General features: G+C 39.8%; 2 protein-coding genes across 2 annotated transcripts; both read right to left on the reverse strand.

Moving 5' to 3' along the window:
• Positions 1-34: 34 nt before the first annotated feature.
• Positions 35-1,562, reverse strand: LOC115744338 (zinc finger protein ZAT9-like). The gene is made up of 2 exons (XM_048285860.1): positions 429-1,562; positions 35-392 (listed from the first exon to the last, which is right to left on the reverse strand). Exons 1-2 carry the CDS (start codon positions 1,559-1,561, stop codon positions 227-229), a joined length of 1,299 nt encoding a protein of 432 aa, XP_048141817.1. The 5' UTR covers position 1,562; the 3' UTR covers positions 35-226.
• Positions 1,563-13,838: 12,276 nt separating this feature from the next.
• Positions 13,839-16,177, reverse strand: LOC115744337 (zinc finger protein ZAT4-like). The gene has a single exon (XM_030679456.2). The coding sequence runs from the start codon at positions 15,620-15,622 to the stop codon at positions 14,105-14,107; it is 1,518 nt and encodes a 505-aa protein (XP_030535316.1). The 5' UTR covers positions 15,623-16,177; the 3' UTR covers positions 13,839-14,104.
• Positions 16,178-27,659: the final 11,482 nt, after the last annotated feature.

Genomic DNA, 27,659 nt, shown 5'->3' on the forward strand with positions numbered 1-27,659 from the left:
AGAAAAGGAAAATACAAAAGAATTAAAGTTATAATTGATGATTAATTAAGCGGGTAATAATATTAATTATCTGAACCGAATATCATCTGAATAGGAAAGTAACCGATTGCATGGCCTTAGATCCAATTTTATCGCCAAAAGAAGAACCAAAAATAATGGTGGAAAACAAGATTTTCTTTTCTTTTCCATTTTTACCTCTGAAAAATCGTGTTTCTAACTAACTCGATCATCTCTTGACTCGGTTCACGAACTCAGCTTCGGACAAGGCCGAGTGCTCCACCTGGCTCAGCTGGTCATCCTCGTCCTCGTCGTCATCGACTGGAGCAGGGAGATTGAGATCGATCCAGGCCGTCGCTCTGGACTTGACGTGGTGGCTCGTCATCTTGACAGCCCTCGTGGTCGTGGTCGTGGTCGTGGCCGTGGTCGTCGCCGCCGTTGAATTGATGGCGTGCGACCTCTTGTGCCCGCCCAGAGCTTGGCCCGAAGCGAAAACTCTGAAACAGAAGGGGCATTCGTGGACTTTGGCGGAGCTCGGGTTGGCGTTCTCGCCCACGTTCTCGGCGGGCTCCTGCTCGGGGTGGACCCGGGTCGCCGGGTCGCTGAGCTTGCTCTTCTTGTGACTCGCTCTGTGACCGCCGAGCGCTTGGTACGACCGGAACGTCCGGTTGCACGTCTCGCACCTGTAATTCCCCCTGTTTCTGATCCTCAGAGCCTTGACCACCAGCCCTTTGGATTCCTCGCTCTCTTCTTCGTCTTTTTCATCTTCTTCTTCGTCGTCGTCTTCGTCCTCCTCTTCATCGGAATCGTCCACATTTTCTTGTTCGCGATGGCTTTTCTCTCTCCTCCACTTGTCCCGGGAGAGCATCATGAGGCAGAAAGCGAGGTCCGCCTCCGTCGTCTCGTCGGAGATCGAGCTCGCCGACTCGGCCTTGCTCGGCATGCGCTTCGTCTTCTTCCGGCAGTGGCGATCCTCCTCCGTGAAGAAGAAACGTCTCTGGGTCGTCGCCTCCGTCGCTGAACTCTTGGGTCGCCTCCCGGTCGGGTTCTTGGACGACTCGGTCTCGCTCTCCCTATCTTGGAGGACCACGGACCCGGCGTCGATCGCGAACTCCGGATCGGCCAACCGAACGCTTTTCTTCGGGTTCTCCCGCAATCCGTACCCTGGAGCCTGTAGCTTCCCGGCCTCCTCATCTCCCTCCCCTTCTTCTTCGGAGGAAGAAGACGAGGGAGGCGAAGGACCCCACTGGGTGGTGCGCGGTGTCTCAGCTCCCCTGAGTTGAATCGGCGGCGGTTCTTCTTCCTCTTCGGGTTTGGGAGGGAGGGGGAGATTCACCAGGTGGGACCTCATGTGACCGCCCAGTGCTCTTCCATTGCAGAAGCTCTTGGAGCAGAGCTTGCACTTGTGTCTCTCCATTACAACAACAACAGCAGAGGATAACAGAGCATATGAAACAAAGTGGCAATCTTCGAATGAAACAGAGTTGTGTGAGGTCACAAGTACTGTTTCGTTAGAGAGAGAGAGAGAGAAGGGATCTGAAAAAAAGGAGTAGGTGACAAGCATTCCACCACTCCCCCACCGGGGGGGTGATATTTAAAAAAAAAGAAAGAAAGGAATTTACGATATATATAATTCTAATTGAATAAAGAATATTGGATTTACTTGATAGGGAGTTACTTACTTGGGCGGTTTTGATAAAGATTGGAATAGAATATAATTTTTCTTTATTAATAGTTTTAGAGTCAGTTAAAGAAAATAAAAAAAATTATTTCTCTCCGGAAAAAGAAAAAAAATCAACTCATGCTCAAAAGTAAAAATAGAAAAAAACAATTTCTAGTTAAAAATTAATTTCTAGAGTAGAAGTATTACCATGCGCAGCCTAACATGCGAAGCTTGCCCTTCTTTTTATTTAAGGACAAAAAAAAGGGGAAAATTTAATCATTTTACCCATTCTTTTTCTATGTATTTCTAATAATTGCGAAGAAGAAAATAGTGTCGAGAAAATGAAATGAAAATTACTGTTGCAGTTTATAAATAAAAATTATAGTTAAATTCTTTAAAGGACGATTTTTCTTTTTCTTTTTTTTTTTAGGGGGTCGACAGCATGACAGGTGGCCAGCGTGTCCAGGTCAAGAAAACTGCTGCGTTGCTTTTGTTGTAACAACGAGGCGAGAACCAGAAATAAGGGCAAATCAATAGCGAAGGAAGAAACGGTCTCGTCGGAGTCACCTGCCCCCGTGACGCGAGATTCACTGACTGGGGATGGGGACATCAACATCAATGGGAACGAGCGACAAAAGAAAATCAAAGTCCTACCAATTATTCTCACGAAATAGTACGAACCACCGAAGGAAAAAGTCTAATCAAGCCTTCCATTAACCATTTTCCCCGAACCCAAAAACAAGATGCCATCGTTTTCCACATTGCTGCCGACTGTTTCGATAGTGCGATTAAGCGGGAGTGTGCCGATGCCATCTTAAGCTTCGTTTATTTCGTCGAAAATGAATGGGTGGTTTACTTTACGTATTGCTTTACAAAATCTTTTTTGGGTTTTGCTCCGAAAAGGGCGATAACGCATGATTAACATCGGGAGTTAATGTGGGTTTGACCAAGAAATCAGTGAAGAAGCATCTTTAGAGAGAGAGAAAGGCTCCTTGAAAGGTGGATCGATGGGGTTGAACTTGGAATGTGTGGGGGGAGGAAACCAAGTCCAAAGGAATTGGAGTGTTGCATGGGGGAAGGGAGAGTGAATGCCGTTTTGTTAGGGTATGATAGACCAAGTCCTGCTCCTCTTGCTTGCTACACATCTTTGCTAGTTTTCATTTTCCTTTTCTCTCTTTTTTATTCATTTTTCCCGTTTCTCCTCTCGCTTTCATGTAAATTTTAATCTGGAACTAGTCCGTGGCATCGTTACCAAAAAGGGGCCCGATTTGTTTAACGAGAACATGTCCGATTCTTCGAAATATCGGTTATGTGGGTATACAAAAAAGTGGGCAGTCGATACGTTTACAACGGCGACACTTCTTTATTTGATTTTTGGAAAAAAAAAAAAAAGGTTCCTTGAAATACTTCTCGACAAAATCCTAGGGAAATCTACGTGAATGTTTTTGTAATTTCTTCTTGACTAGACTTACATCCTTTAATACACTTCGGCCAAAAAAAAAAAAACAAATATAAGAAGAGGTTTACGCTTTGTAGGATCCATTAGTCATCTAATTTTCCTATATTTGTTTTTAATAACAGAGTTCCAAAGTGCGAAGTGCAGGTCTTTGAATGTTTCAAGATGCAAAGATCGTTTGAATTAATGCTGCGCATATTACCAAACCCACGCTAGGTAATCAAATGGAACATGACCAAACCCAATGAAACCTGCTTGTGTCTTTGCCAGTATAGACCCATGTAGCGAAGGAACAGTTCCAATTTTTTGTGGGAGTCGCCGTCGTGGCGCGTGCGTCGGTAGTTTGCAAAATTGCCTTAAATGGTGAAAAGAAGTTGCTCATCGGCACACAGTGCCGACGTAGGGGAGTGCGCCCTTAAGATTGTCTAATGATTTTACGAAAATGTAAAGAGATGATTATGAACCTGTTTACAAGATGTAGTAGTGCCCATTTCGAAACTGTTTCCCATAACGGGAAAACCATTGCTGTTCTTTCATATCAATAAAGTCTGTCATGTGAAGAGTCCAACAATAAATGTTTGTATCCTTCCTAAAAAATAGGGAAAATGGCATAAATAATCCTTAAATTTTGGTCTAATATGCAATGATGTCCATGAACTTCTAAATTCGTAAAATGTGGTCCGTGAACTTTAGTTCAACGTGCGATGTGATCTCTGAACTTTTAACTTGTTTAATGTGATTCTTGAACTTCCGGTGCATGTTCAATTTAGTCCTTGAATTATATGAAAATATTCAATATTATCCCCGAACTTGAATTAGTAGAAGGATAACATTAGGTAATTTCATATAACTCAAAGACCAAATTGAACATTTACTAAAAGTTTAGAGATCACATTTAACAAATTAAAAATTCATGAATCACATTGTACATTGGACTAAAGTTCACCGATCACATTTAATGAATTAAAAGTTTATGGACAACATTGCACATTGGACCAAAGTTCAAGGACTATTTATGCAATTATCCCAAAAAGATATAATTTCGAACCAAGTGAAAGTATATGGACAATTTTTTATTTCACTTTTAGCCGAAGTTTGTGATAGATTACTACTATATATTCAGGGCTAGATCCATTGATTAGATGTTAAACTTTTTAATTTTGCCTATATAGTCCTAAACCTTTGGTGAAATTTCAATTTAATCCTTCAAGCTTATTGCCTCTGTGAATGGCTAACTTGGCAATCCACAAATTGTCCACGTCAGAGTGCCACGTAGGATGGTCGAGGATGACTGGACACCGCACCATCAACTACCCACGGCAATTAACGAAAAGAGTTAAGACTATCTTGACAAAATTAAAAAGTTTAGGACTAAATTGATATTTGTACAATAAATTTAGGACTGATTGGGTAAGGAAAATTGACATAAATAGCCCCCGAACTTTGATCCAATGTGCAATTTCGTCCCTTAACTTTCAATTCATTAAATGTGGTCAATGAACTTTAGCTCGATGTGCAATATGATCCCTGAACTGTTAATTTGTTCATGTGATTCTTGAACTTTTGGTACATTTTGAATTTAGTCTCTGAACTATATAAAAATATTCAATGTAGTCCCTGAACTTGAATTAATTGAAGGAATTCCGGCTTTGTTAACTTTCTGCTTTTCTAGAGATAGCTAATCCCAACCTTACCTTCCTGCATCCCGACACCGTGCAGATATTTTGCTAGACCTGTGCTCTTATACTATGTTAGACAAATTGCCTCCCGAAGAATTAAACTGCTCCAAAAACGCGTCGACAATGAATGCGTAGCATGTTAAGGCAATTTCTAACAAATGTCAAAAGTTATGCAAACTTAACTCCGCAATCATAGCTCAGAACTATCGCCCTGGGAAGAAAAATGTAGATTCATGAGGGCCATTTCTTCAGAAGTGGAACAAAGTGTCATTGATCATCTCGTGTTTTCCTACAACAGTAAACAAAACAAGGGAGATCGCTGCACGCCTTCTCTGTTGGGTCATCGACGTGTTCAGAGCCCCCTTCTCGAGCGTCCGGAAGAGATGAGTTAACCGACGATTCATCAGCCGAACCACAAAGATACTTACCGTCATACTTCTGCCGACAACCCTGACCAAATCTGTGTCCGGCGTATCTTAATCATAATCGTAATTCGTGTCAATTCGTGCCAACCTAAAATATCTTAATCTCAATTCTACATGCCAAGTAATTTAGCTACAATGATTTATTTCAGGTCGTGTCGACTTATAAATTAAGTGCATCGTGTTCGTGTACTGCAAACGGATTGTGCCTGACGTTGGCCCGGGCCCTGATCCTAGCTGTTCTTCCTCTCCAACAGGCGTAAACTGTGATCTGATTCCAATGCATTTATAAGGAAACGTAGTTAGAAGCATTTGCCGAAAGGTGTCGTGCGTGGGGCACTTACTTTATCTGTTAATTGCCATCAATCTAGTGTTTCCAGCGAGCGTTGCTCGTCGCCCCGTCAATCACTGGGTCGGCTGCCTTTCTGACAGAAGAGTCTTTGAAGTTCATGATGTACCCCCATTTGTAAGTTAACATCTCTCCGTTGTTCAAGAAAGTGACAATTAAATAATACGGATACTAATTCAGTTCTAATTTTTTAAAAAACTTATTAATTTAGTTTTAAATATTTGTGCGAAATTTGAATGTGATCCTTCCTATCAACTTTTGTCGAAAATCGATGACATGACAATCCAATCATCGTAGGACGTCTTACGTGGCACATCGCCTCATTAGTTATTTTCGAAGAAAATAGATCAATAGGACTACATTGGAATTTTGCAGAGAAGTATAGGACTAAATTGGTAAATTTGAAAAGTTTAGGACTTAATTAGCATTCATATAATAGATTTAAAACTGATTGGGCAATTTTGCTGAATTGAAGATATGGAGGTCATCTTGAGAACTCCATATATTAGAATGAGGACATAAACATGAAAAGGAGGTCAAAAGGACCTTTTACAATTCACAGCTAACTGGAAAAATGAAAAGACTGTATATTAAATGACGAAAAAAAAATAAAAAATTGGGTCAATTTTCTGGCCGTACAATGGGTCAAATGGCACAGTCAACAGTCAACACGACCCGAAACTTCCATGTCTATTTGCGCCTTAATTGGTGTTTATTTATCGGACATTAAGTGTACATCTCGTCTCCTGAGGGATTATCACCACGAACTTATGAAAAATTCTACTATGGCCCTATTTCATTAAAATGGTTACAACTATAAGTTCATATCACTAAGTATTAGAGAAATTCTGAGAGGAGGGAAAATGACGCTATAAATATCATAACTCTCGTACGTGCTTTACTTCAATGTCAAAAATTTTCTAATAATCACTTGATTGCCACATAAAAATATAAAAAAACGATCGCTTAAGGACTTCTAGTGACAAATTCCGACAAAAGGTCCTCAGTGAATTTTTTTAAAAAAACAAACTTTTAAGTCCAATGTAACTCTTTTTGAAGTCCAACCGCTCCGCCACCTTGGGCCGCCACGCCAGCTCGCCTGCCTCGTCACCGCTCCCCCTTTGCCAAAAGCTCGGCACGAAGCCACCAGGCGTAGCCACGAGCATTGCTTCCCAAGGCGTCGAGCTTTACCCCCTGCACCGAATCATGAGCAGAGGCTTCTGCTTCGAAGTTCCTATGGAAGCCTGTGCTAATGTCACTTATGTTTATGGCTTCTACTTGTAAGTGAAAGATCAGAGATATGAGCTTTCATCAGAATGAAAGGAAGTCTCTTTATAAATGTGGTCCTTGTGAAAATCCACATTTCCCCTTGCTAACCTCCACGATGATTTTTTTTCTTTGGTAGGTTTTTTCCTCTGAAATCACTTAAAAGTTATGGCACTTCTAGTGTCTTTTTCTTGTAAAAGGAGACTACGTGTTTGTAGATTCATATAAACCTCTTAGACAAGCACTTGCTGTAACATTAAAATCCCCTCTCGTGTGCAAAATATGTTGATAACGTTACGTGGATCCGACAAATGAGGAGTCACACAAGCAGGATAAAACAAGGGCAAAACCTAGTTTTTTTATTTAGAATGTTCAACTCAAAATTAGGAAGACTTAATGTATACAACATACTAGTAGAAATTAAAAGCGAATTGCTTGGCCTAGTATTTGAAATTATTTTCAAGAGAGGAGCCACACATGCGGAATACATAAGGGGGCAAAACCTAATTTTAATACAATGTTAGAATGTCGAATTCAAAACTTAAGTCATTCGGTGGAGGGAGACTGGACGTGTATAACAACCGTATAGGCTCCGTAAAAAGTGACATCACATATTCAGTAGAAACTAAAACGGAATCCTTTGGTCTAGTATTTGAAATTATTTTTCTGGTCGCTTCTTAGACAAACTTAGCTTTTTTTTTTTTTTTTTTTTTGGGGGGGGTGGGTGGGGTCTCATAACTTCTGTTCCAAACTTACCCAGTGGTTTCCTTGAGCGTTCGAACCACTATGGCTGCAAAGTTTGGAGCAAAACCTAGTTGTAGAGTTAGGACGACACCCTTTAAGATGATAACACTCCGAAAGTCAAACTTTGTGTGGGTTGACCACTGTGGAATTATGTACATCATGTGTGTGGTTGAGCCGAAACTTCAACTTATTTCCACTTGGCGGCACTTATCGACTGTCAGTGTTGTTGCCAAAGTCAATGTCTAATCAATTACGTCCGTTGCCTTTGGCCGAAAACGTGTGGAAGAGAGTCTCAACCTTGAAAAAATCACTTTGGACTTTGAAGGACCCGTAAGTTCTTCTGCGCGTAGAACGCAATTGAACATAAACTTCAAATTCAAACTAAGAAATATGCGGAAGAGGGAACTGTGTCATTTATGTGTATCTCTGTGTGTTTTGATGAAGAGTGCCTTATAGACTTTACAAGATGATTATTACGGTAATAAGTTATTACAACATCAATTATAATAAATCAAAATCAATCAAAGATATGCACCGTCCGTAAAGGATAGGCACGATCGATGCACAAGCATGAAAGATATGAAGGGGCAAGGATGATAAGAAAAATCCAGCTTTAATTGTAAAGCTACATTTTGGTGCGGCTGTCAAGTGATATCTCATATTAGTTCTCTTGGATTAGGGTTTCACTCTTGAGATCAGGAAATTAGGGGGAAAAGTATCAAAAAAGTCATAAACCAATTGCATTGGCATTAATTCAATATTCAACCTTTCAATTGGATTAATTTAGTCTTAAACTTTTTCACATTAGTATCAATTGAGTCCATCCGACCAATTTAAGTCGGAAATTGCTGATATGAAAACTGATTGTCCTACGTGGCGCAATTAGCGTTGGCGTGGACATTTTAATAAAAGTTAAATAATTTTATGAATTCTTTATATTTTTTGGATTTTTTTTTCCCTTTCTATTATGTTTTTCTTTCATTTTGGCTTGCGAAGGCCGTCGTCCAGAGCTGGCGAGTATCGCAATGGAGGAGGAGGAAATCTGTTGCGAAGACTGGTACCGTGAAGGAGAGAGTGGAAGTAAGGAAGCTAAGCAAAGAGGGATTGGAGATTGGTTGGTGTAGAGATTATTGTTAACGGCAAATATTGAAACAAGACTTGCAAGCCAATAGATTATATGTTTCGGGACGGGGTTCCTGACCCCGAACCATACCAAAACCGTAATAATACTCGAATTTTTAAGCTATTACCCGAACCGAAGGAGAACCGAACCCGGAATACCTTCAACATTCTATTCGACTCGGTTCGATTCAAGCTTTTTTTGACATACCTACCTAGTTATTTGTTTCATCATTTGAGCTCTGAAAAGGGTAAAATGCCTCTGCAGACCAAAAATCAAACCGAGAGAGAACAAAAGGAACGCCAAAGAAATGGGGATCTTCAATTTTTTTTTCTTCCCCGTTTATTTTTCGCGTATATCAACTCAAGATTTCTCCACTTCCAAAATAACATGTCAGATTAAGGTTGTACCCAGAATTGAGTGTTGAAGGAATAATCGGTGGCCGTAGACAGCACAATTCTCTTATGTTTCGAGAAAACCACTACGATCAGCGACTCGATATCTCCTCCCATGAAATGATTCTTAGCTTGACCTAAATTACCGAGGGTAGCATCAATCTCTCAAATTACCTAGAAGTTAACATCTTTATGCAGCCGTGTACGGTCTCCCCCACAATGGGCCTTTTTAAGTGAAAAGGAACGCATTTATTGGCGCAAATTCGGAGAAAATCCTCTCTCAATATTTCCATTTCATATATGGGCAAAAGCTCCTCTCCTCTGAAATATCACAAGGATCTAATGTGGTTGAAAAAAAAAACATCGAAATTAAACTACTTTAAAAAAAAAATATTAGAGGTGGCAATTTCTAAAAAGACACGACAACACGACTTGAGCGCCATACCAGATTACGGGCTTGGGTTTGGTCTAAAGTTTGGGCCCACAAAAAATGTTCCAATTTTTCAAAATTTAAGGAACTATTTTGGAAACTTTTAACAAAACAATAATAAAGCCCCTAACTTAAGAGCCATATAAAAAATAATCGTGCTTCTGATTGTGAAATTTATGGTTGAATGATAAGTAATTATTAACTTGAGAAATAATTTGTTTTGACACTAATAGCATTGTTGAACTTTGTCATTACGTCGAGTGCTATTTTAGTGACATTGATCCATTGGAAACTTGCACAAGGTTCCTAAGCAGAACATTCTAATTTGTGATAGTCCTAAAAAGTCGAGAGCTGGCCCCGCTCTTATTTTTGTCTTAAGAAAAATCACTAACTTTGCTTAAGTCTCAAATCTACGGTGGTTATTTCACGTGTAAGGGGAGATCACTAAGAGAGAGCACAAGTCCGATCCTCGTTAACATATCTAGTTGGACTCGTCTTCATTCAAAAACTTAAGCTAATGAGTTATATGCCAACTAAGATATATTAACTACTCAATACCACACTAATTATCCGATATGGGACTTCTCTAACACAATTCACATATACATCCCAACAATCTCTTCCTCACGTATGACCTCTAGTGTCGGGTTTGCTCCTCCTTAGTCCATGTATCTTTCTGCATCAACTTATCTCAACTTGAATTTCCAACACCCACTTTTTTCCTTGGTCTCTTTCTCCGGAACGAACCATGAAGGTTGTCATCGAGCCCGCGCTACTACACCACAATGTCTACCGCCCAAAAATCGGTCAGTCATCAAATTCCTTTCTTGAGATATTCGCCAAACACCGATGCATATTGCGAGTGGGCGACATATCAAACATCGGCTCTGATACTATTTGTTGGGAACGTGCAGCAAAAATCCAATACCTTCGTTCGGGAAGATTGCCCAAGAGGGAGCCCATGTCTAAACCCGTCAACATATCTAATTGGACACATTTTCATTAAATTTTTGAATGAAGGTGGGTCCAATTGGATATATTGACGAATTTGAAATTAGGCTTCTTCTTAGCGACCTCCCAAGATGAAGGTATCGGGTTTTCGCTGTGCGCTTCCAGCATACGTCAGTACTGGCGTGGATTAAAAGCACCAATTTTCTGTGTTCAGTCTTCTTCCCACGGTTCCACCAAATTACCTTGGTTCTTGGACTGTGCTGTAGACTGTAGCTCCTCCAAATCAGCTCAATGAGAACAAACAACAAAGATTTGTGGGTCGAGATTAAGATTCAAAACCCAGAAAAGCAGAAAACTTCACGGAGGGCTTCGCCTACAATGACCTCTGCTCCTCCTGTTGCTACTAATGTCACCTTCCGATCCGTGGTTGTCGACGTCTCCCTCTTCTCTATCTCCTACCTCGCCAAAATGGCCCCCATCAATAACCTCGTCACTCCCCACTCCCTAATCATTGCCAACGACACCTACCAGGGCCTCACCACGTGCCAGGCTCTCATGGCGAAGAATCCGTACCTACGGTTATACCCGAGCAAAGGGATGAATCTTATCTTTTCAGAGCACATGCCTGGCAACCAAGCCTGTCAAACAAGTACATCGAATCGAAAATGATCCTATTCAAATTGACCAACTTAACCTGTTTTAATCTATTTCAAAACAATGCAAATCTAGAGATTCATACTTGGTCCATACTCTACCCTTCTAGAGATCCTTTTTTCGCAGCTTTTTTGTTTAAATTATTGCCTTTGAAGAATAGGTGACTCTATGGATCAACTTGTCAAGTTAGTAAGGGAGCTCAGGAGTCGCGTTATGGACAAGAGCGTGAAGGTGAATTCAAATCTTTAGTGGTTAGCAATGTACTTGAATTGTCTTCAAAATAATAGTATAGAGGCTAGCATTGTCATGGAGCATAAAACCGCAACCAAACACATATTACTTAAATCACACATCTTGAGCTAAGAATGCAACTCTTTGTCTCATATTGTTTAGAAATCGAATATTCTTCTTAATCCTCGTTGGACCTTGACATGTCAACTAACTAGTTAGAGAGATGGAACTGATTATATAACATTTTTTGGGTGACCATTATGCTAACAATCTGTTTTGAGCTACAAAAACTAAATAGCAATTAACTAAAGTTGTTGTGCGGTCCACTTTTTTAATAATTCGTGGCTCACAGCATACTATTATTCTCATAATTACCCAACGACTGTTATGAATTAGCAAAGTCCACGGAGAAAACATGAGCCGGAAGAAAGTCGTAAATACTAAGAGAAAAGATAACAAATTCTATCAAACATTAAATCAAACGGTTAGCGGTGGCCTAGCATTATGCAAATTCAAAGAGTACTCATGGAGAAATAAAGGCCGCTACTCTACAAATATCCCAAATTCACCCTTTGAGCGAACTAAGTGCCCGTAACTTCTAATCTATCTCACAATCGGTGGAGTGCTGGCCGAGCAGGTTCGGCCCAACTCTCGAAGTGACTTGAGTCGTCTTCGCTCCAAGCCGTATCATTCCCGGTGGGTTGGGTCTGGTTAAAAATCTTAGACCCATTAAAATCCACATTTAATTGGGTTTTACAGCTTAAACCCATAAGAACTCAATTTTTCAATTTTTCTTTTAAGTTTGATTAACTCATATTTGATCCAACTCATACCGGCTAAAAAGTGGACCTTCAACCCATTTTGACACCTCTAACAATAACCAAGCCAAGCATTTGCTCGCGTACCCGGTGTCTTGGGCTATTCGATTTCTTCCATCCCGGAGATGTTTGTAGTTAGCAAAAAGAGCGTGCTCAACGCAAATGACTTGACGTAAATGAGCGCAAATATCTAATGGAGGTCACAACCATTCGCACAACGTCCATTAATGAGCGTGCCCGAGCTCAAATCTCGGTCACGCTACCTCGGATCTGAATTGCGCCACCTTAGATATATGTTGGATGACCTCAAAAGTGTGGTCATGCGCCTCAATCGCAGTCATTAATAAAGGTCGACTGTAGAGCACAAAGTGAGGGAATAGCATTTTGGAGCTTGAAAAACTAGAACTGAAAATAGGGGTCTTGGCTGAACTTGCCGGAGATGATTCCGATGAATGCCAAACATTGCCGAGGGCTTGTCAAAGTTTTGGGTGGCGATGGGTGGCCATCAATGAAGCTGTGACTAAATAAGTTCGTGCGAAGAACACAATGAACAGAGAAAGTTGTTCTTTTAAATCCACGTCAGCGCTGATGGGGAGATGATGTACACGTGGAATTGTAGTGTCGGACAACCAACAACGGTTCAAATTTGGAATTTGAGTGAAAGTATGCGATTTTTCCTTGATTAAAAAAAATGTATAGAAATTGGTAATGGACCTAAAATTTGTTGTTCCTTTAGAGAATTTGGCCAACAAAATTACAAGTTTGCCACATCAACCCAACTAAGATAACTTAAAACCCTCTTTGCCTAGAAGGGGAAAAAAAACAGAAAATAGAAAATTAAGCAAAGCAATATCATATTTATATACGTCAAATCAACAATCGTGGATGAAGCACCACATTAGAAGTTTGAAGTAGAATTTAGCTTAGATGACTCGATTGCATTTACATTGAAATGTTTAGGTCACATTTGTTCAGCTAAAAAGTTTAGGATTGAATTCAAACACGTACAATAAGTTTATGACTAAATTTGCAACTTTCCGAATGAAATTGTATCCAAGTGGATATGTTGACTTTTAGTCTTTCTTGAATCTCCTCTGCTGCGCCATAGATCCGGTTTTTATTTTGCCCCCCAACATAGGAAACGTTTTTTCCACTATTAACTAGGGTATTCATGTTATTCATAAGATTGTTGTGCATTTTTATTGTCCATGTGTTAAGTTAAAAAGACACGTGATCATTAATATAAACCATTGATTGCTGTGCAAAATGTGTCTGACCTGGGGACCTTGATGTTGGAATTTGAGCTTGGATTTGTGTGCCACACGACTAACAACAAATGCTACAAGTAAAAACATTGCAAATGTTAAGATAAAAATCAGAATTTTTCATTTTAAGTAACGTTTCATTCAATTTCACCACAAAAAAAAAAAGGTAGAAATGACGTAGTCCAACTGCAAATCTCTTTTCGTTTCATCTTTCTCGAGTGCAAAACTTTATATATTCTTAGATGTTCCAAATACATACATTCGTCATATATGCATTCACATTGAGTGTTTGATTCGAATTTGGACATGTATGTCTGGCTGCATTGTCTGCAGAAACTGAAAAATGATCATAAATTGTCAAAATAAAACTCTACAACACAATTTTTAACCTAGTGAGTAACGACAATAAGCACATAATGCACAAGAACAAGCAAAGAACATATGACACTGCAACATGGGATGAACAACTTCTCTTTCTATTATGACCACAATTACGTTCCCCTCAATTTACATCGGGGAAGAATTAAACAGATAAGTTAACAAATGGTCAACTTGTGTACCTGTAAATTTAACCTTTCTTTTACTTACATAACAAAAGAAGGGTAAGAAATCAAGATTATAAATAACTGGAGGGCTGGAAAAAAAAAAAAGGGGGTGGGAATCCTCACTTTGTTGCTTCTTCAGCAGTTGTTGTACCAATCCCCACCTGCAACCATGAAGAAGACCCTCCACTCATGTTCACATCCTTGAGTTCACTCAACTTTGCTAGCTTCACCTTACTCTCTGCTTCATCATCGACTGCACTATGAGTAGTTCCGATGTTACTGTCATCATTACAATTGTTGTCCATGTTATTATCATTATTGTTCTTTTCATTATCGTTCTTGTTGCTGTTGAAGTCATTCTCTTCCAAGTGCTGATTATTATGTTCCCTCTCTTTAGGATGCAGCCCCAGCCATGACTGCAAGTACATCTCTGCCGACACTCGAGTGAACCTGGCAGCAGGGTTGCTCGTCGGGTCCCTCCGGGGGTCGTCGGATGGGGCCGGGAGGTTCAGGTCGAGCTTCAGGGTGAGTGGGTCGTCGGGGTCGACGAACTTGCCAGGCATTTGCTGGATTTGCTCCATCTGTTCATGCAAGCGTTGCAGCTTCGCGAGCGAGGGCGCGTCCGCCGGGTTCGACGTTATCCAGTGGCATCTCTTGTGCCCGCCCAGCGCCTGGCCCGAAGAGAAGACCCGGTGGCATATCGAGCACTCGTGCACCTTCGACTTCCGCTTCGAGGTGGACGGCATCGAGTAGCTGAGGCCGTGGTCGAAAGGCGAATTCGATGCCATGGACTTCGTGGAGAAGAACTCGTCTTGTGTGATGGCGTCCTCGTCGGGCACCCAGTCGTAAGCGTGGTCGAGCCTCGCGGCGAAGCAACCCTTGACCTTCTTGTGGCTTGCCCTATGGCCTCCCAATGCTTGGTGGGAATTAAACACTTTCTTGCATGCCTTGCACTCAAAAAGTCCCTGGCCTTTATTGGTGATCACCCCTTTGGCCTTGTCCGTGGTGGGTGGTGATCTGTAGGCAAGAGGAGCTATGAAACTTATCGGCCTCCGGCGATCCTCATCCTTGCTTGCCGACGCGCACGACTCCTCCGGCTCCGCGGAAGACGGGTCCACCATGCCATTAGACAACATCATAAGGCAATTTGCTAGGTCTTCCTCTTCACTTGAGGGGCAATTGGAATTAACATTATCAACCTTCACTCTCAAGGACCTTTTTCTTTTAGACCACTTGCAACCCCGCCTCCTTGAGGCGCCGTCCTCGTCATCCTCGGACTCCGGCGACAACGAGTACGAGTCGCCGGCATCCTCCGAGCCCCCGCCACACTTGCCATGCTCAAGGAAGGACTTCCACGACGAGAACTCCTTGCCGCAGTTCTCGCAGGCACGACAGCTCTTGAGCCGATTAGGGTTGGCCCGGAGCCCGTACATGCGTTTGCTGCCAGGCGGCACGTTGTCCCCGACGTTCTTGTCCTCCCAGTTGCTCCCGAGGTCCTCGTCGTCCGTGTGCCCGCCCTCGTCGCCGATCCCATGGGCCCTCATGTGCCCTCCGAGGGCTCTCCCGCACATGAAACCCTTCTTGCAAATCTTGCAAAAGTGCTTGAAATTCAATTGTTGGTCGACGATCAATGCCATGAAGACAAATCGATTAATCCGAGAGATGCAAACCCCCCCTCCGAAAAAAAAAAAATAAAGAAAAGGAGCGGAACCCTAAGAGTAGAACGGTGATGATGAAGATGACGAGGATGAGGATGGAGGTGTGCGTTGGAAAGGAAAGGGCTCTTTGTGGTTAAGATTGAGACAAAGGAAAAGATGGGTTGGAGTTTGTTCTTTGTATAGTGAAAGTGGTTGTGAGGTTGTATGGTGAAGCAATGCTAGTCCTAGTTTTTAGTTGCGGTTGTGTGGTCGGAAGAGAGAGAGGGAGGGGGGGTGGTGGAGACTCTTTCCACGACCGCGGGGGTGGGTGGCGCCGCCGCAAACGGTGGCGAAAGGGATAAAGCTTTTGGGGGGCCGTGTTTTGCGGTGGACCGTGCGTCCCCAGTCAAAGAAACTAGAGTGAGGGAGTGAGGAGGGGAGTGAGTTGGTTCTAACTGCCACACCTATTCATGTCCCTTCCATTCCAAGCCAAGTAAAACTAGAGAATTGAACTCATGCTCCTCCTTGTCTGTCGGTTGGTTCAAGCCTCTTTTCCACAAAAACAAAATTATATAAAAATATATATTTTTTCCTCTAATCTCTCTTTAATTGCAAGTTTAAGGACAATTCCTTTGGCCTAATCTTGGCTTTCCTAGTTTCTACTCTTTTCGCCGCTCCTACTAAATTATTCGTGGTCCACATTGACGCGAGAAATGAAACGGTAGTGTGTCTATTTGCAATTTTAGTTCTTTTAACCAACGATAGAATGAGGCATGGAATCGGTCAAAATCATTTCGGAGGTAATTTAGGTGGCTGGTTTGCTAAATGTCTTAAGACATGTGATGATAATGTCTATTTACTTAAGACATGTGATGATAATGTCTATTTGCAATCTTTTTTTCCTTTTGCTCGTGGCCGACCACCGGCCACAGCTGGGTGGGCGGGCCTCGCTTGGGCAAGGGTCGTCGTTGCTTGCCACAAGCGAGAGCGACCCTCGCCGGATCTAGCCTAGGTAAGGGCAAGCCTCACCGGATCAAGCAAGGCTGGCCCTCACAAGGGCGGGGGCTCGGGTCAACGTCGCCTTCTTTGGAACTACACCCGAAGAGGTTGCCTTGGCCTAACCGAGGGCCGGCCTACCTCGATTTGGCGAGGGGAGCCCTCGGTAGGGATCGCTCTCGACCGGTCTCTTGGTCATGGCCGGTGGCCCGCCATTGCCTGTGGCTGGTGGTTAGACACCAGCAAAAGGAAGAAGAAAGAGAAAATAAAAAAGAAAATAAAAAAATCAGATAAAATAATAAAAGATCAAAAGGTATTAAAATATTACTAAACATTATCCACGTAAGTTCGTCGGCATCCACGTCAGCAATTTATAGTCAAAATTGACCGAATAGACTCTATTGGCAAAGTGTGAAAAGGTTTAGGATTTAATTGACAAAATTGAAAGTTGTATGATTGAATTGGCAAAAGTGCATTATGTTTAGGGCTTTTTGGACAATTTTCTCTATGATTTATGTATAATTTATTTATTAAACAACACGTATTGACCATGAAATAATTTAACTGTTGATTATAGTTTCCTTCCGGGGGTCGTATTTACTAGATAAATTTTGTTCCCAAAAGCTTAACAGTCGTATAATTTCCGGGAAATTTTATTGAGTCATTGATAAAATAGTAAATTGGCCAGTTCATCTCTTCGATAGTTTGATATAAAGAGGAAGGAGTTGTGGTTGCAGAGAAACAATCATAGTTTAAATTATTAGAAAACGACTTGAATTTTATGACCTTAGCATTTCTCCTCACACAAAAACAAGCAAAAGAACACAAGAAGTGCTAAAATTTATATACGGCACTCACTTTAGTACCCAAACTTTTCGCTTACTCACTTAAGTAACAAATCGGAGAAAAAATAATCACTTAAATACCAAATCGAAAAAATTTGGGCCAAACTAGTTATATGGCATTTATTAGTAAATTCTTAATATTACGTGTCAAAAATTAAAAAAAAAATTCCATGTGGACTTCTAAACTTAAAAACAAGCTATTTACATTCAATTTGAAAATAAGCTAAAAACTAGAAACAAAAATTAAAAAAAATTTAAAAAAAATTAAAAATTAGGGCTTGCAATGGTTGGACCGAAAAATAAATAAAAAAGTAAAAATAAATAAAAATGGTTAAGTATTTTTAAAAATATGTCATTGCTGGCCGCTCCATGTAAAACGATTAGAGTTTATGTCGGCGATTTCAGGTCAAAATTGATAGGATGAACTGAATAAGCACATATGCAAAAGATTTAAGACTCAATTGACCTAAAAAATAAAGATTTATGACTGAATTAGCATAATTACAATAGATTTAAAAAAAAAATGGTAATCCTCCCATTTTTCATATCTTCTCAAATAGAAATTTTAAGAAAAAAAAATTAAATAAGTATTCGTATCCCATAGGTTTTGGGGCGAGTCTTAAAGGTATTGACCCAAATGGGCCCAAACATATGTATGACAGACTTATAGGACAATTGTCACGTCGGTGCTTGTGTCGCACCATTTGAAAGAGTGCTTGATCAATCATGGCCCCCCTTCGTTTAGCGCTAAATGATAAGGAACATAAAGCTCAGGGTAGAAAATAGCGAAAGGTCTTAAATTTTTTTTAAAAAAAATTAAAACATACACGGCCAGAGGAAAATTACCAAAAAAAATCTCAAACCTATTGTTTTTGTCAATTGAGTCCAGCCAGTCAATTTGGCAAGAAATCGCTTACGTGGACGTTGTCCAACCTACATGGTGACATCGAGTAATGTCTCAAAAGACGTGTTTTTCATATACATCTCGAATGATCGTCAAAGAGTTGAGATTTCATTCACAGTGGTGGGACCCGAGTGCTTCAAAGTTGTCCTTAAGCGTTCCGATTAGTCAGTAATCTCTTGATTAAGCAAAGCCATTGCTTCCGTCAGTTGCAGCGGGTTTACTCTTTAATCAGTCACTCGCCATTCCGTTTGCTTTGGATCAAAGCATTCATGTAAACCTACTCCCCACTCGCTTAATTAAGGAGCGACCGTGATTAATTGAGTAGAGAGCATGTTTTCGTGGCACTGCGACGTGTCGGATTCGTGATTTTATTTTTATTTTATTTTTTTTTCCTGATTCACCGAGTACGTGTGAATTCACTGCACCGCAACCTTAGATCATGACGGGTACATGTCGGGTCCATCAAAATCAACGGCTTCAAGTGCACCGAGTTCAAACGTACTCGGTACACCTAAAAAATTTATTTCTCCCAATTTGGAGATAAAAACTTGCCTGGTTCCGGACGTAGGAAACAGGATCTATCTCGATCAATAATTATGTGGACCCCAATGTGAGGCTAGAGTTGTCAATATGAGTCAATGATCCATATTTTAACCTATATTTATGAAAGTGGGTGAGATATGGGTCACATTAGAATTAAGCTATGGGTTATGCATGGGTTTAAAAAAGAAAAGCACAAACAAAATGGGTTTTATTTAGGTCCTTTGCAAATTCATTTTTAATCAATTTTTGACCCATTTTCGACACGTCGCCCTGAGCTTCCCAAGCACCCGCTTGTAAACAGGTCTCAACTCGGGTACATCGGTTTATCTTTTTTATTTTTTAAATTTTAACTTTTTATAAGTAAAACAAATTACAATAATTGTCATTAGGAGCGGCTGCTAACCTCCATTGGACCGCCGCTGCTGTCGCTACCAATGTCCGCCCTCCGCCACCTCCGCCGGGTTGTCGTCTCCGACCACCGGAGAAAAAGAAAATGTTAAATTAAAAAATTAATTTTTAAAAAAATATATGATATATTTTTTACAATAAAAAATTGATTTTCTATAAAATTCATAAACTTAAAATTAATTTTTTAAAAACAAATAATATATTTTTAACAATAAAAAATTGATTTTCTATAAAATTAACAAATTTAAAATTAATTTTTAAAAATATATATAAATTAAAAAAATTAAAGAATTTCAATTGCATGAAAGTGTTTTAGTAATATCATTTTTCTTAACAAATTATAAGACACAAATATTTCATGATTTAGTTAAATGAATAAGTATTTAAGTTATATGGGTCGAGTCGTGTATGAATCGTTAGATTTGTACTGTTTCAAAATAGGTCAATATGGGTTGTACTATATTCAACCCTACCCAACCCACCCGTTTAACACCTCTATGTGAGGTGCACCTAAAATCCGCATGATCAATTATCATGATCAGTCTCATCTAGTGAATGATCAAGACTAAAGCTCCCTCCCTTTTGAGACATTACTCGATCCTTGATCGACAGTAATTTTGGGGCTAGTCTTGTCTAGGCTTGGGTCCAACTCGATCAGTCTCCATCGTCAATTGATCGTGTGAATCTCATATAGGTATAATATGAATAATTCCCATGATCAATGGTGAAGATAAATCAGATTCAATGGATCCTGATATTTACATGAATCTTCTGTGATTCAAGCACGTCATTCCAAAGAGTCAAACAATTCAAGACTAAGCTTGGAAAAATTACAAACAAAAAAAAAAAATCCTAAACGTGTTGCACTTGTACCAATTCAGTCTTAAAAATTTCGAGTGTACCAATTGCATCCTAAACCTTTTCAAGTTTTTCCAATTGAGTCCATCTAACTAATTTTGTCAAAAATTGCTGATATAGATGTTGACCATTCTACATGGCACGACCGACAATGAAGTGGACAAATTTTTAATATTATTTTCATTTTTTATTTTCTTTTTTTTTTTTTCCCCGGGACTTAGGGTCGGCAAGGGCGGCGCCCTCGCCTGTCCAAATTTGGTGAGGGTGTCGTGGCTCTCGCCCGGTGCCGACAAGGGTGTCCCGGCCCTTTAAATTTGACATTGTGATCATGCAAATATTTGATAGGAAGGAGAATGATATAATATAAATTGGAAAATAAAGTAAAAGAAATTTAATGAAAAAAGGTCATAGAAAGGAGGAAGAAACATAGGATAAAAGTCAAAGTTAATAGAAACTAGTGAAATGAAATTTAAAAGGGGGGACAAAAGAAATGAGGGAGGAAATTAAATGTGTGATATATCCTTCCTAAAATCTTTTTTGGTCAATGGATTAGATAAATAAATGTAGAAGCCCATTTTTTTTTTTTTCAAAAGATGCATTAGTAATCGAAAATGCGAAAAACAAGTAAGAAGATTTTAAAAAGAGATAAAAGTGTGTGACGATAGGTATTGATGATAACATCACTTTCATTAGAGAAACATAATAAACCAAGCCATTTCCTAGAAATCCCAAAATAGAAAACACGTGTATGATATCATTTGTATTCGCTCAACTATGCTTGTAAAACATAAAGGGCATCACACGTACAAATCCGATAAACTAACATAACAAAACATAAGAATGTAATGCCAGTCGGGTTAGAATGTTAATTCCTCTAATGCGTGATGAAATCATGCAGATAGAGAGAGAGAGAGAGATTGATGTAAATGAATATTGAACCAATCAAGCGATGCCAATCAGAGTCGAGTGTGCGTTTGGAAACCGCTTTGCCAAGGGACTTTGGGCTTCGAAGCCCCCTTAGGCAAATGTAAATACTGTTTGGCTTTTTTTTTTAGAGAGCTTTGAGAAGATACAATTGTATTTCCAAAGGCCTCTAACGGCATTAGCCCAAGTTAGGCCCGAATGTGCTTTGAGCTTTGAGCATTTATGGAATGCAAATACAATTTTTTTCATTCAACTTTGCCCTCGCTCAACTTTCATAATTTTAAAAATATCCCCACCTCACACAACATCACCATCGAGGCTAGATCTAGTTTTCGGAAAGCTAGTCTACTAGTGGCCTATTTGGCTCGTCGGTGGCCGACTCCTGCCGAAAATAGTTTGGGAATTATTTTTAAAAAATAGCAAAAGTCCTTTACAAAATGTAGTTTTGTTTTTTTCAAATAGCATTTACGTCAAAGTTGCTTCTCAATATGTTTTATTTGCAGTTTGGAAATGCCCTTTCACTTAGTCATTTGCATTCTCCCAAAAGCTTTTCCCCCAAAATTGAACCAAATGCACCCTAAATATAGCAATGGTTAAAAGAATAAAAAGAAAAAAGAAATCTAACAATTTGCTCAAAATTCAAAGAAAAATAAAGAAACCTAAGCTCCATTTGTTTCGTGGTAAATCAATGATTGGGAAAGTATTTTTCTAAAAATGATCGCTCCGATTGCTAACAAAAATTAGTTGAACGAAAAACATTTTCATCGCTTGCAAAAATATTTTGACGTAAAGTATTATTAGCAATGAAATTATTCTCCATTTACTAATTGCTTCAAAAGTGGACCGACCACAATGTGGAGCCCATCCCAACAGTTGGAAATGGGCCCGCGTCCCTAGTCAACCACCTTGCAGCTAAAACATATCTTCGCCGGTAGATTTTGGCGGGATCCATGATGATTGAAAGAGATTTATTGAAACCGAATCAGACGATCACACGTAAAATCAAGAAAAATTAGAATGACGCACGAGATTATCCAGGTTCACCTCAAGATTAGGGCTACGTCTTGCAAAGAGATTTCACTATATTTGTCGGTTTACATTCAATTCTTGCTCATACAATGATAAAACCAACCAAAGTATATATGCCCAAAAAACTGGCTAAAAAGCCTAAAATCTCTTAATTCTAACCATACGGGCTAGCTTAAATAAAAGCCCAAACCCGTAGAGGTTTCGGGGGCGTTGTCCCCGAACCCCCGCCCACCGACCGGGCAACAGGACACCCGTGTAGGAGGCGTTGCCCCCGAACCCCCGCATCCCGCGCGCAGGGGTCACATGTCGTTGGATAACACTTCGGTTTCTCTAAGCTCACGTGGGCGTACCCGGTGTGAGAAACAAAGGTCCCTAAAGTATTCGCCAACTCCAACAGGCGGAATGTACATGAGAACGTCAGATGTCGGCACTCAATTTAATCCCTTACACGAACTGTTGACATGTTGTCTGCATGGGAGGATTTTTTTTTTTTTTTTTTTTTGGGTAGAGAAACTTAAGGAGTCGTTTGCTTCGTGAAAAATTCTCATTTTCTCGTTCCTATTTTCATTTGGAAGAGAGAAAAAAGGTGCCGTGGGGCTTTGCAGAATATTCCTTGGACCTTTAGGCGATCGTACCGTCTAAGCGGTCGGATTTCTACGCTCGCGCCGTTGGATTATCGGAAAATGGCACGATTGAAAGGTTAGTGGGTACATTTATAGAGATCAAGCAGGGGGTACTGTGGTTGCTGCCTTTACCAGTTTTGCCCAAATTCAACTTAGGCCCAATGAAACGTAGTGGGCTCGCCCAGTATGTGAACATGGGCACGAAACCATATGACCGAGACATCCATTCGAGAAGCTCAAGAAAAAATTAATTATATCGGGGTTGGCTCCGTTTGATTCACGAAAAATTTGACATTTTTGGAAAACATTTTTTCAAAAAGAGAAAAATGACAATATTTTCCGGTGTTTGATAGAGACCTGAAAATGAACTGAAAAATATTTTCTGTCGTTTGGTCGGGAAAATTTAATTTGATTTTTTATATCGTCGTTTGGCGGGAAATTGCTAACGTAGAAGTTGGCCATCTATATGATATGGTTGACCCTAACATGGATAATTTGGTAATTTTCTTTTAAGATCAAATCTTTATTTTTTTATGTTTTTTCTTTGCTTCCTTTTTCTTTTTTTTCTTTCCCCTTATTCCTTCGTCCAAATGGCCAACAATGGCCCCAGGTGAGCTCAAGCCTTGTAGGGCCGCGTCTACGGCTACTAGAAAAAATTACAATTACAATATTAAAAAAATTTGAGAGAAACTGGCCTCAATGGATCCAAGCACCGGCGTTGAGGACCTAGGGCTTGTCCACAATATTACCGAGCTTGGGGCATCGGGCACAAGCACCGATGTCCCACACCCGTCCTTGATATTACTGGGCATGAGATATCGAGCATAGGCACGGGTGTCCTGGGCCCGTCCTCAATAGACCTAGGAGTGGCAACCGAGGTCTCCAGCACGACATAAATGAACCCGGGCTAGGGCGCAGAGTCCATGGCTTGGGCGCACGGGACCTAGCCCTGGCGCCAAGGGTCCGAGAACCAGCATTGAGGTTCTCTTGCCCAAGTGCAGAGTTTCTAATCCAAGCCCGAAAAATGATTTTCTATTTTTTAAATAGGAAATTATTTTCCTAAATTTAAGCTTTGGTGGGAAAACACTTTCCGTTGACTGGGAAAATAGTTTCCATCAGCTCATTTTCCTAAGATATCCAAATGCCGGAAAATGAGGAAAATGTTTTCCCGGATAAATAATGACTTAAAAAATATTTTCCTGTGAATAATCGCTTGTATTGTTTGAAATAATTAGTTAATGAAATATATTTTTATTATCAATAATAGTCTATGTATAAAAATTTTCTGTGTGCAATGAAAATATTTCCAGTTATTTCTGCAAGTGATAAGAGCAATCATTTTTAGGAAGATGCTTTCCGAATCATTCTTTTTCCGTATTGTTTGAAGGAAAACCGTTTCTAAAAAGTTATTTTCCAACTTTCTTATTTTTGGATAATGAAAAACTTATCGATCTACAGAAAACGTAATTCATAGACAAAAAAAAAAAAATAGCACAAGCTTAAATTGAGAGAAGATAACTTATTTGGAATCCCGGGTCGGGATGAGTTTAATGATGTCTACGAAGCCAAAAAAAAAATGAAAAATGTAATGAAACGATGGATGGATAAGCTTTTAAGAAAAAAAGATGGTGAATCGTCCAATCAAGGGGGATATTTAACAACACGACGCAGGAATGATCATGAATAGAGATTCCATTGCTGAGAACTCTGAACCTTTGGACCTTCCAAATGTTTCAAAGCCATTGATGTGCCGCCGTCAACAACAACAGAAAAAATCTACATTAAATATCTCACAATCTTCTTTACGGGAATACTGATATTTTTTGCTGCATTAATCTTCATTATTACTTTCTTATGTGATCCTGTGGACCAGTAGTAAAAAAAGAGAAAAAAAGAAGTGATTCAGTTTTAGTTCTAGCTCTCTCCTTTGATCTTCCTCGACCACATCTTGGTCTAGCGATGCCAGTCTTGGGGTACCTCGGATCCTGTCCTAGTCTAGGGTATCCGGCAAGTAGCCGAGCGGTCGTGGATCAATGATGCACGAAGTACACCTGCCTGCACAAAAAATGATCGATTTTATGTCATTATTTAAATGTGATAGACTTAGTCGATGAGAACGAAATTTGGTCATTTATGAATAAAATTGTTGACAACTTGAAGGAATCGACAAAATGTGGAGTCGATAATTGCGGATGCAACCGTTAACATAGTGGAATCAAACAACCATTAAGATAGTGAAGTCTAGAAAACCATCAAGGTAGTATAGTGGAAGAAACCGTCGATGACCATGTGTAACTTCTATTGGTAACTTCCCTTCGTAGCTTTTGTCTATACCTTCCATTCATAACTTCTATTTCTAACCTCCGTTTATAACATCTCTTTCTAACCTCCGTTTTTAACCTCTCTTTATAATCTCCATCCATAACCGTTGATTGTAGGCTTTAAATAACCACATCGTATTCTTCTGAGGGTCCACCTACATAAATCTAGCAAATTTATCTTTATCTTTACTTTCTTGTATTGCACTCTATTTTCCTTAGCTGTAGTTTTCAAATTCGCATCATCGATTGAATTCTAGTGCGTGTCTCTATCCTAGGTTCTGCGTCATCGATGAAATTCCAGTATAGTATCATTAGAGGTAGTGCTCTACCGTCGATTGAATTCCAGTAGGGTCTATCTACATTTTGTTCGATTGCAACAATTGTACGTTCCAATCATTGTCATCGATTAAATTCCGACACGACTTGTGTTTATACAATGCTATCAAAATTCAAGCTGTTGATTATCTTGTTTTCCCGGATATTTTTTATCCGGATTCACCACAGGATCTGTTCTCTTTAATTAAAAGATGAGGAACGGCTTTTAATAAAAGATATTTTGCTACGTGAGAAATTCCTGCGGAACAACACCTTAACATATCACACTCGAGATGCACGTGGCGAAAGAGAGTGTGTGGATTGGAGGTGGAGCTAATCAACGACAATGGCATCGGCGGAGGCAATGGGGCTATTGTTAATGTTGGGACTCGCGCGCAGCGATACACCCATAGTTGCTCATCTTAAACAAGATTAGCCACGGGTGAAAATAGCGCCAACAATCTATGGCAACGACTGACGTAGGCTAAGATGTAGATGGTGATTCTATAGTGCCACATCTTGCTTTGTTTTTTACTTTTAAGCATTCATTTAACAGCTTAAAGTTTTTCTTATATTTTTTTCACGTATTTATCTAACAATTCAAATTTTTAGTCAGATCGACCCCGAACCTACGGGGTACATATGATTCTCCGTACTCGAATCAAACCGTTAAATCATCTGTCAACACTTGGGAGAGCTTCAGATACGCACTTCCTAGAGAACAAGTTCCAAGAAGTCCTCCACGAGTCACCGAGTTAAACGGCGCTCTCTTGGCCTTTCTCTAAGCTTCAATGAACTGACGACCTTTCTAAGGGTGAACATCATTAAATTTATGAAAGTTCCAAGAAATCTAAAGGAACAAAAAAAAAAAAAAGCAAAAGACGAGAACTCCTAGGATTCACAAAACCCTCCTCCGTCCGGTATTCAGACAACCAAAGGATGTGGAGAGGATCGCGTCCAAGTGTTCCTCTCGCTCTCCAATCATCTCCGACCACCCCGTTGTCTCCTTCACGCAATCACATCATTGTCTCCATCTTGAGAGTGAATATGGGGAAGAAAAAAAAAAGGCTTTTTGGTTCCTCTGGAAGTCCAATATGGACATGCATAATCAGTAATTTTGAATTTGAATAAAATCCTTAAACTGTTTCGTCTATATTCTGAAACACAAAATTTGGAAGTATTTTCTGAGATGAAAGGAAAAAAAAAATTTTCTCTCAATTTAAGGAGATGATGATAGAGAAGGTAGACTCCACGTCATCTTCGGATGGTTACCGCCGGATTGAGTCGTATAGTAGCGTCCCACGCTTATGATGAATCATCGGAGCAACTGCAATTCTTACTAAGGTCTCCATTTAATTAATAAAAAATTACTAAAAAAAAGTCATAAATTTTATTGTAATTACATTAACTCAGTCCTAATTTAGTTTTTCAATTGAGTAGAAGCATCTTATATTTACATCAATTCAATCCAAAAATTGACTGGAGATCGCTAACAAGGGCGGTTGTTGTCCTACATGGTGTCATCGGATCTTGACGTGGACAATTTTTATAAATTTGTTATTAATATAATAAATAACTATGAAAAAATGAATAAAAAAATACAAAATAAGAAAATAAGAGAAATTTATAAAAAAAGATTTATCCACGTTACCATTGGTGTCGCCATATAAGATGATCGGGGTCTACTTCAACGACTTTTGGCCAAAATTGGCCGGATGGACCGAATTTGCACGAATACAAAAGGTTTATGACTCAATTGGAAAAAAAATAAATTTAGGATTGAATTAGCACAACCGCAATAGGTCTATGCGTTTTTGGTAATTTTCTCTTTAATTCTTAATTCATGACTATGTTGTTGCCCTTGTGGTATCAAAAGAGTCAAGAGTTTCTCTAAGGGTCTTATCTGTTCCATGCAGGAAATACTTTCATTAACGAAAATAATTTGTGCCTAAGTATGACTACAATACAGGATTTGAAAGATAACATGATTTGTTTGTTTTTGCGCAGGGGCCTCCTACAATACACAAACACTAGTATCTATACTGTTCACAACATAACTGTCTATAAACAGTTCTTCAGCAGTTTTAGCCATGCCTTCATGTCTCTGGAGCTTTCGGTTCCATATCTTCACGTTATCGGTTATCACGACTTCTCATATCTAGGTGATTACTAAGTTCTGATGAGTACCTTTCTCATCCTATTTGCGAGTACAAGAAGTAACATAAACACATATCCTCAAGAAGCTCCAATATCCGAAAATATCGCTACTAA

The sequence above is a fragment of the Rhodamnia argentea genome, chromosome 9 (assembly GCF_020921035.1).
Source record: "Rhodamnia argentea isolate NSW1041297 chromosome 9, ASM2092103v1, whole genome shotgun sequence".
Lineage (NCBI taxonomy): Eukaryota > Viridiplantae > Streptophyta > Magnoliopsida > Myrtales > Myrtaceae > Rhodamnia > Rhodamnia argentea.

Bases quoted from the DNA above. Each gene is read 5' to 3' on its own strand.
- LOC115744338 (XM_048285860.1), bottom strand. From the start codon at position 1,561: ATGCTTGTCACCTACTCCTTTTTTTCAGATCCCTTCTCTCTCTCTCTC. The intron at 393-428 runs GACGACCACGGC...CACGACCACGAG, and splicing joins GCCATCAATTCAACGGCGGC to GGCTGTCAAGATGACGAGCC.
- LOC115744337 (XM_030679456.2), bottom strand. From the start codon at position 15,622: ATGGCATTGATCGTCGACCAACAATTGAATTTCAAGCACTTTTGCAAG.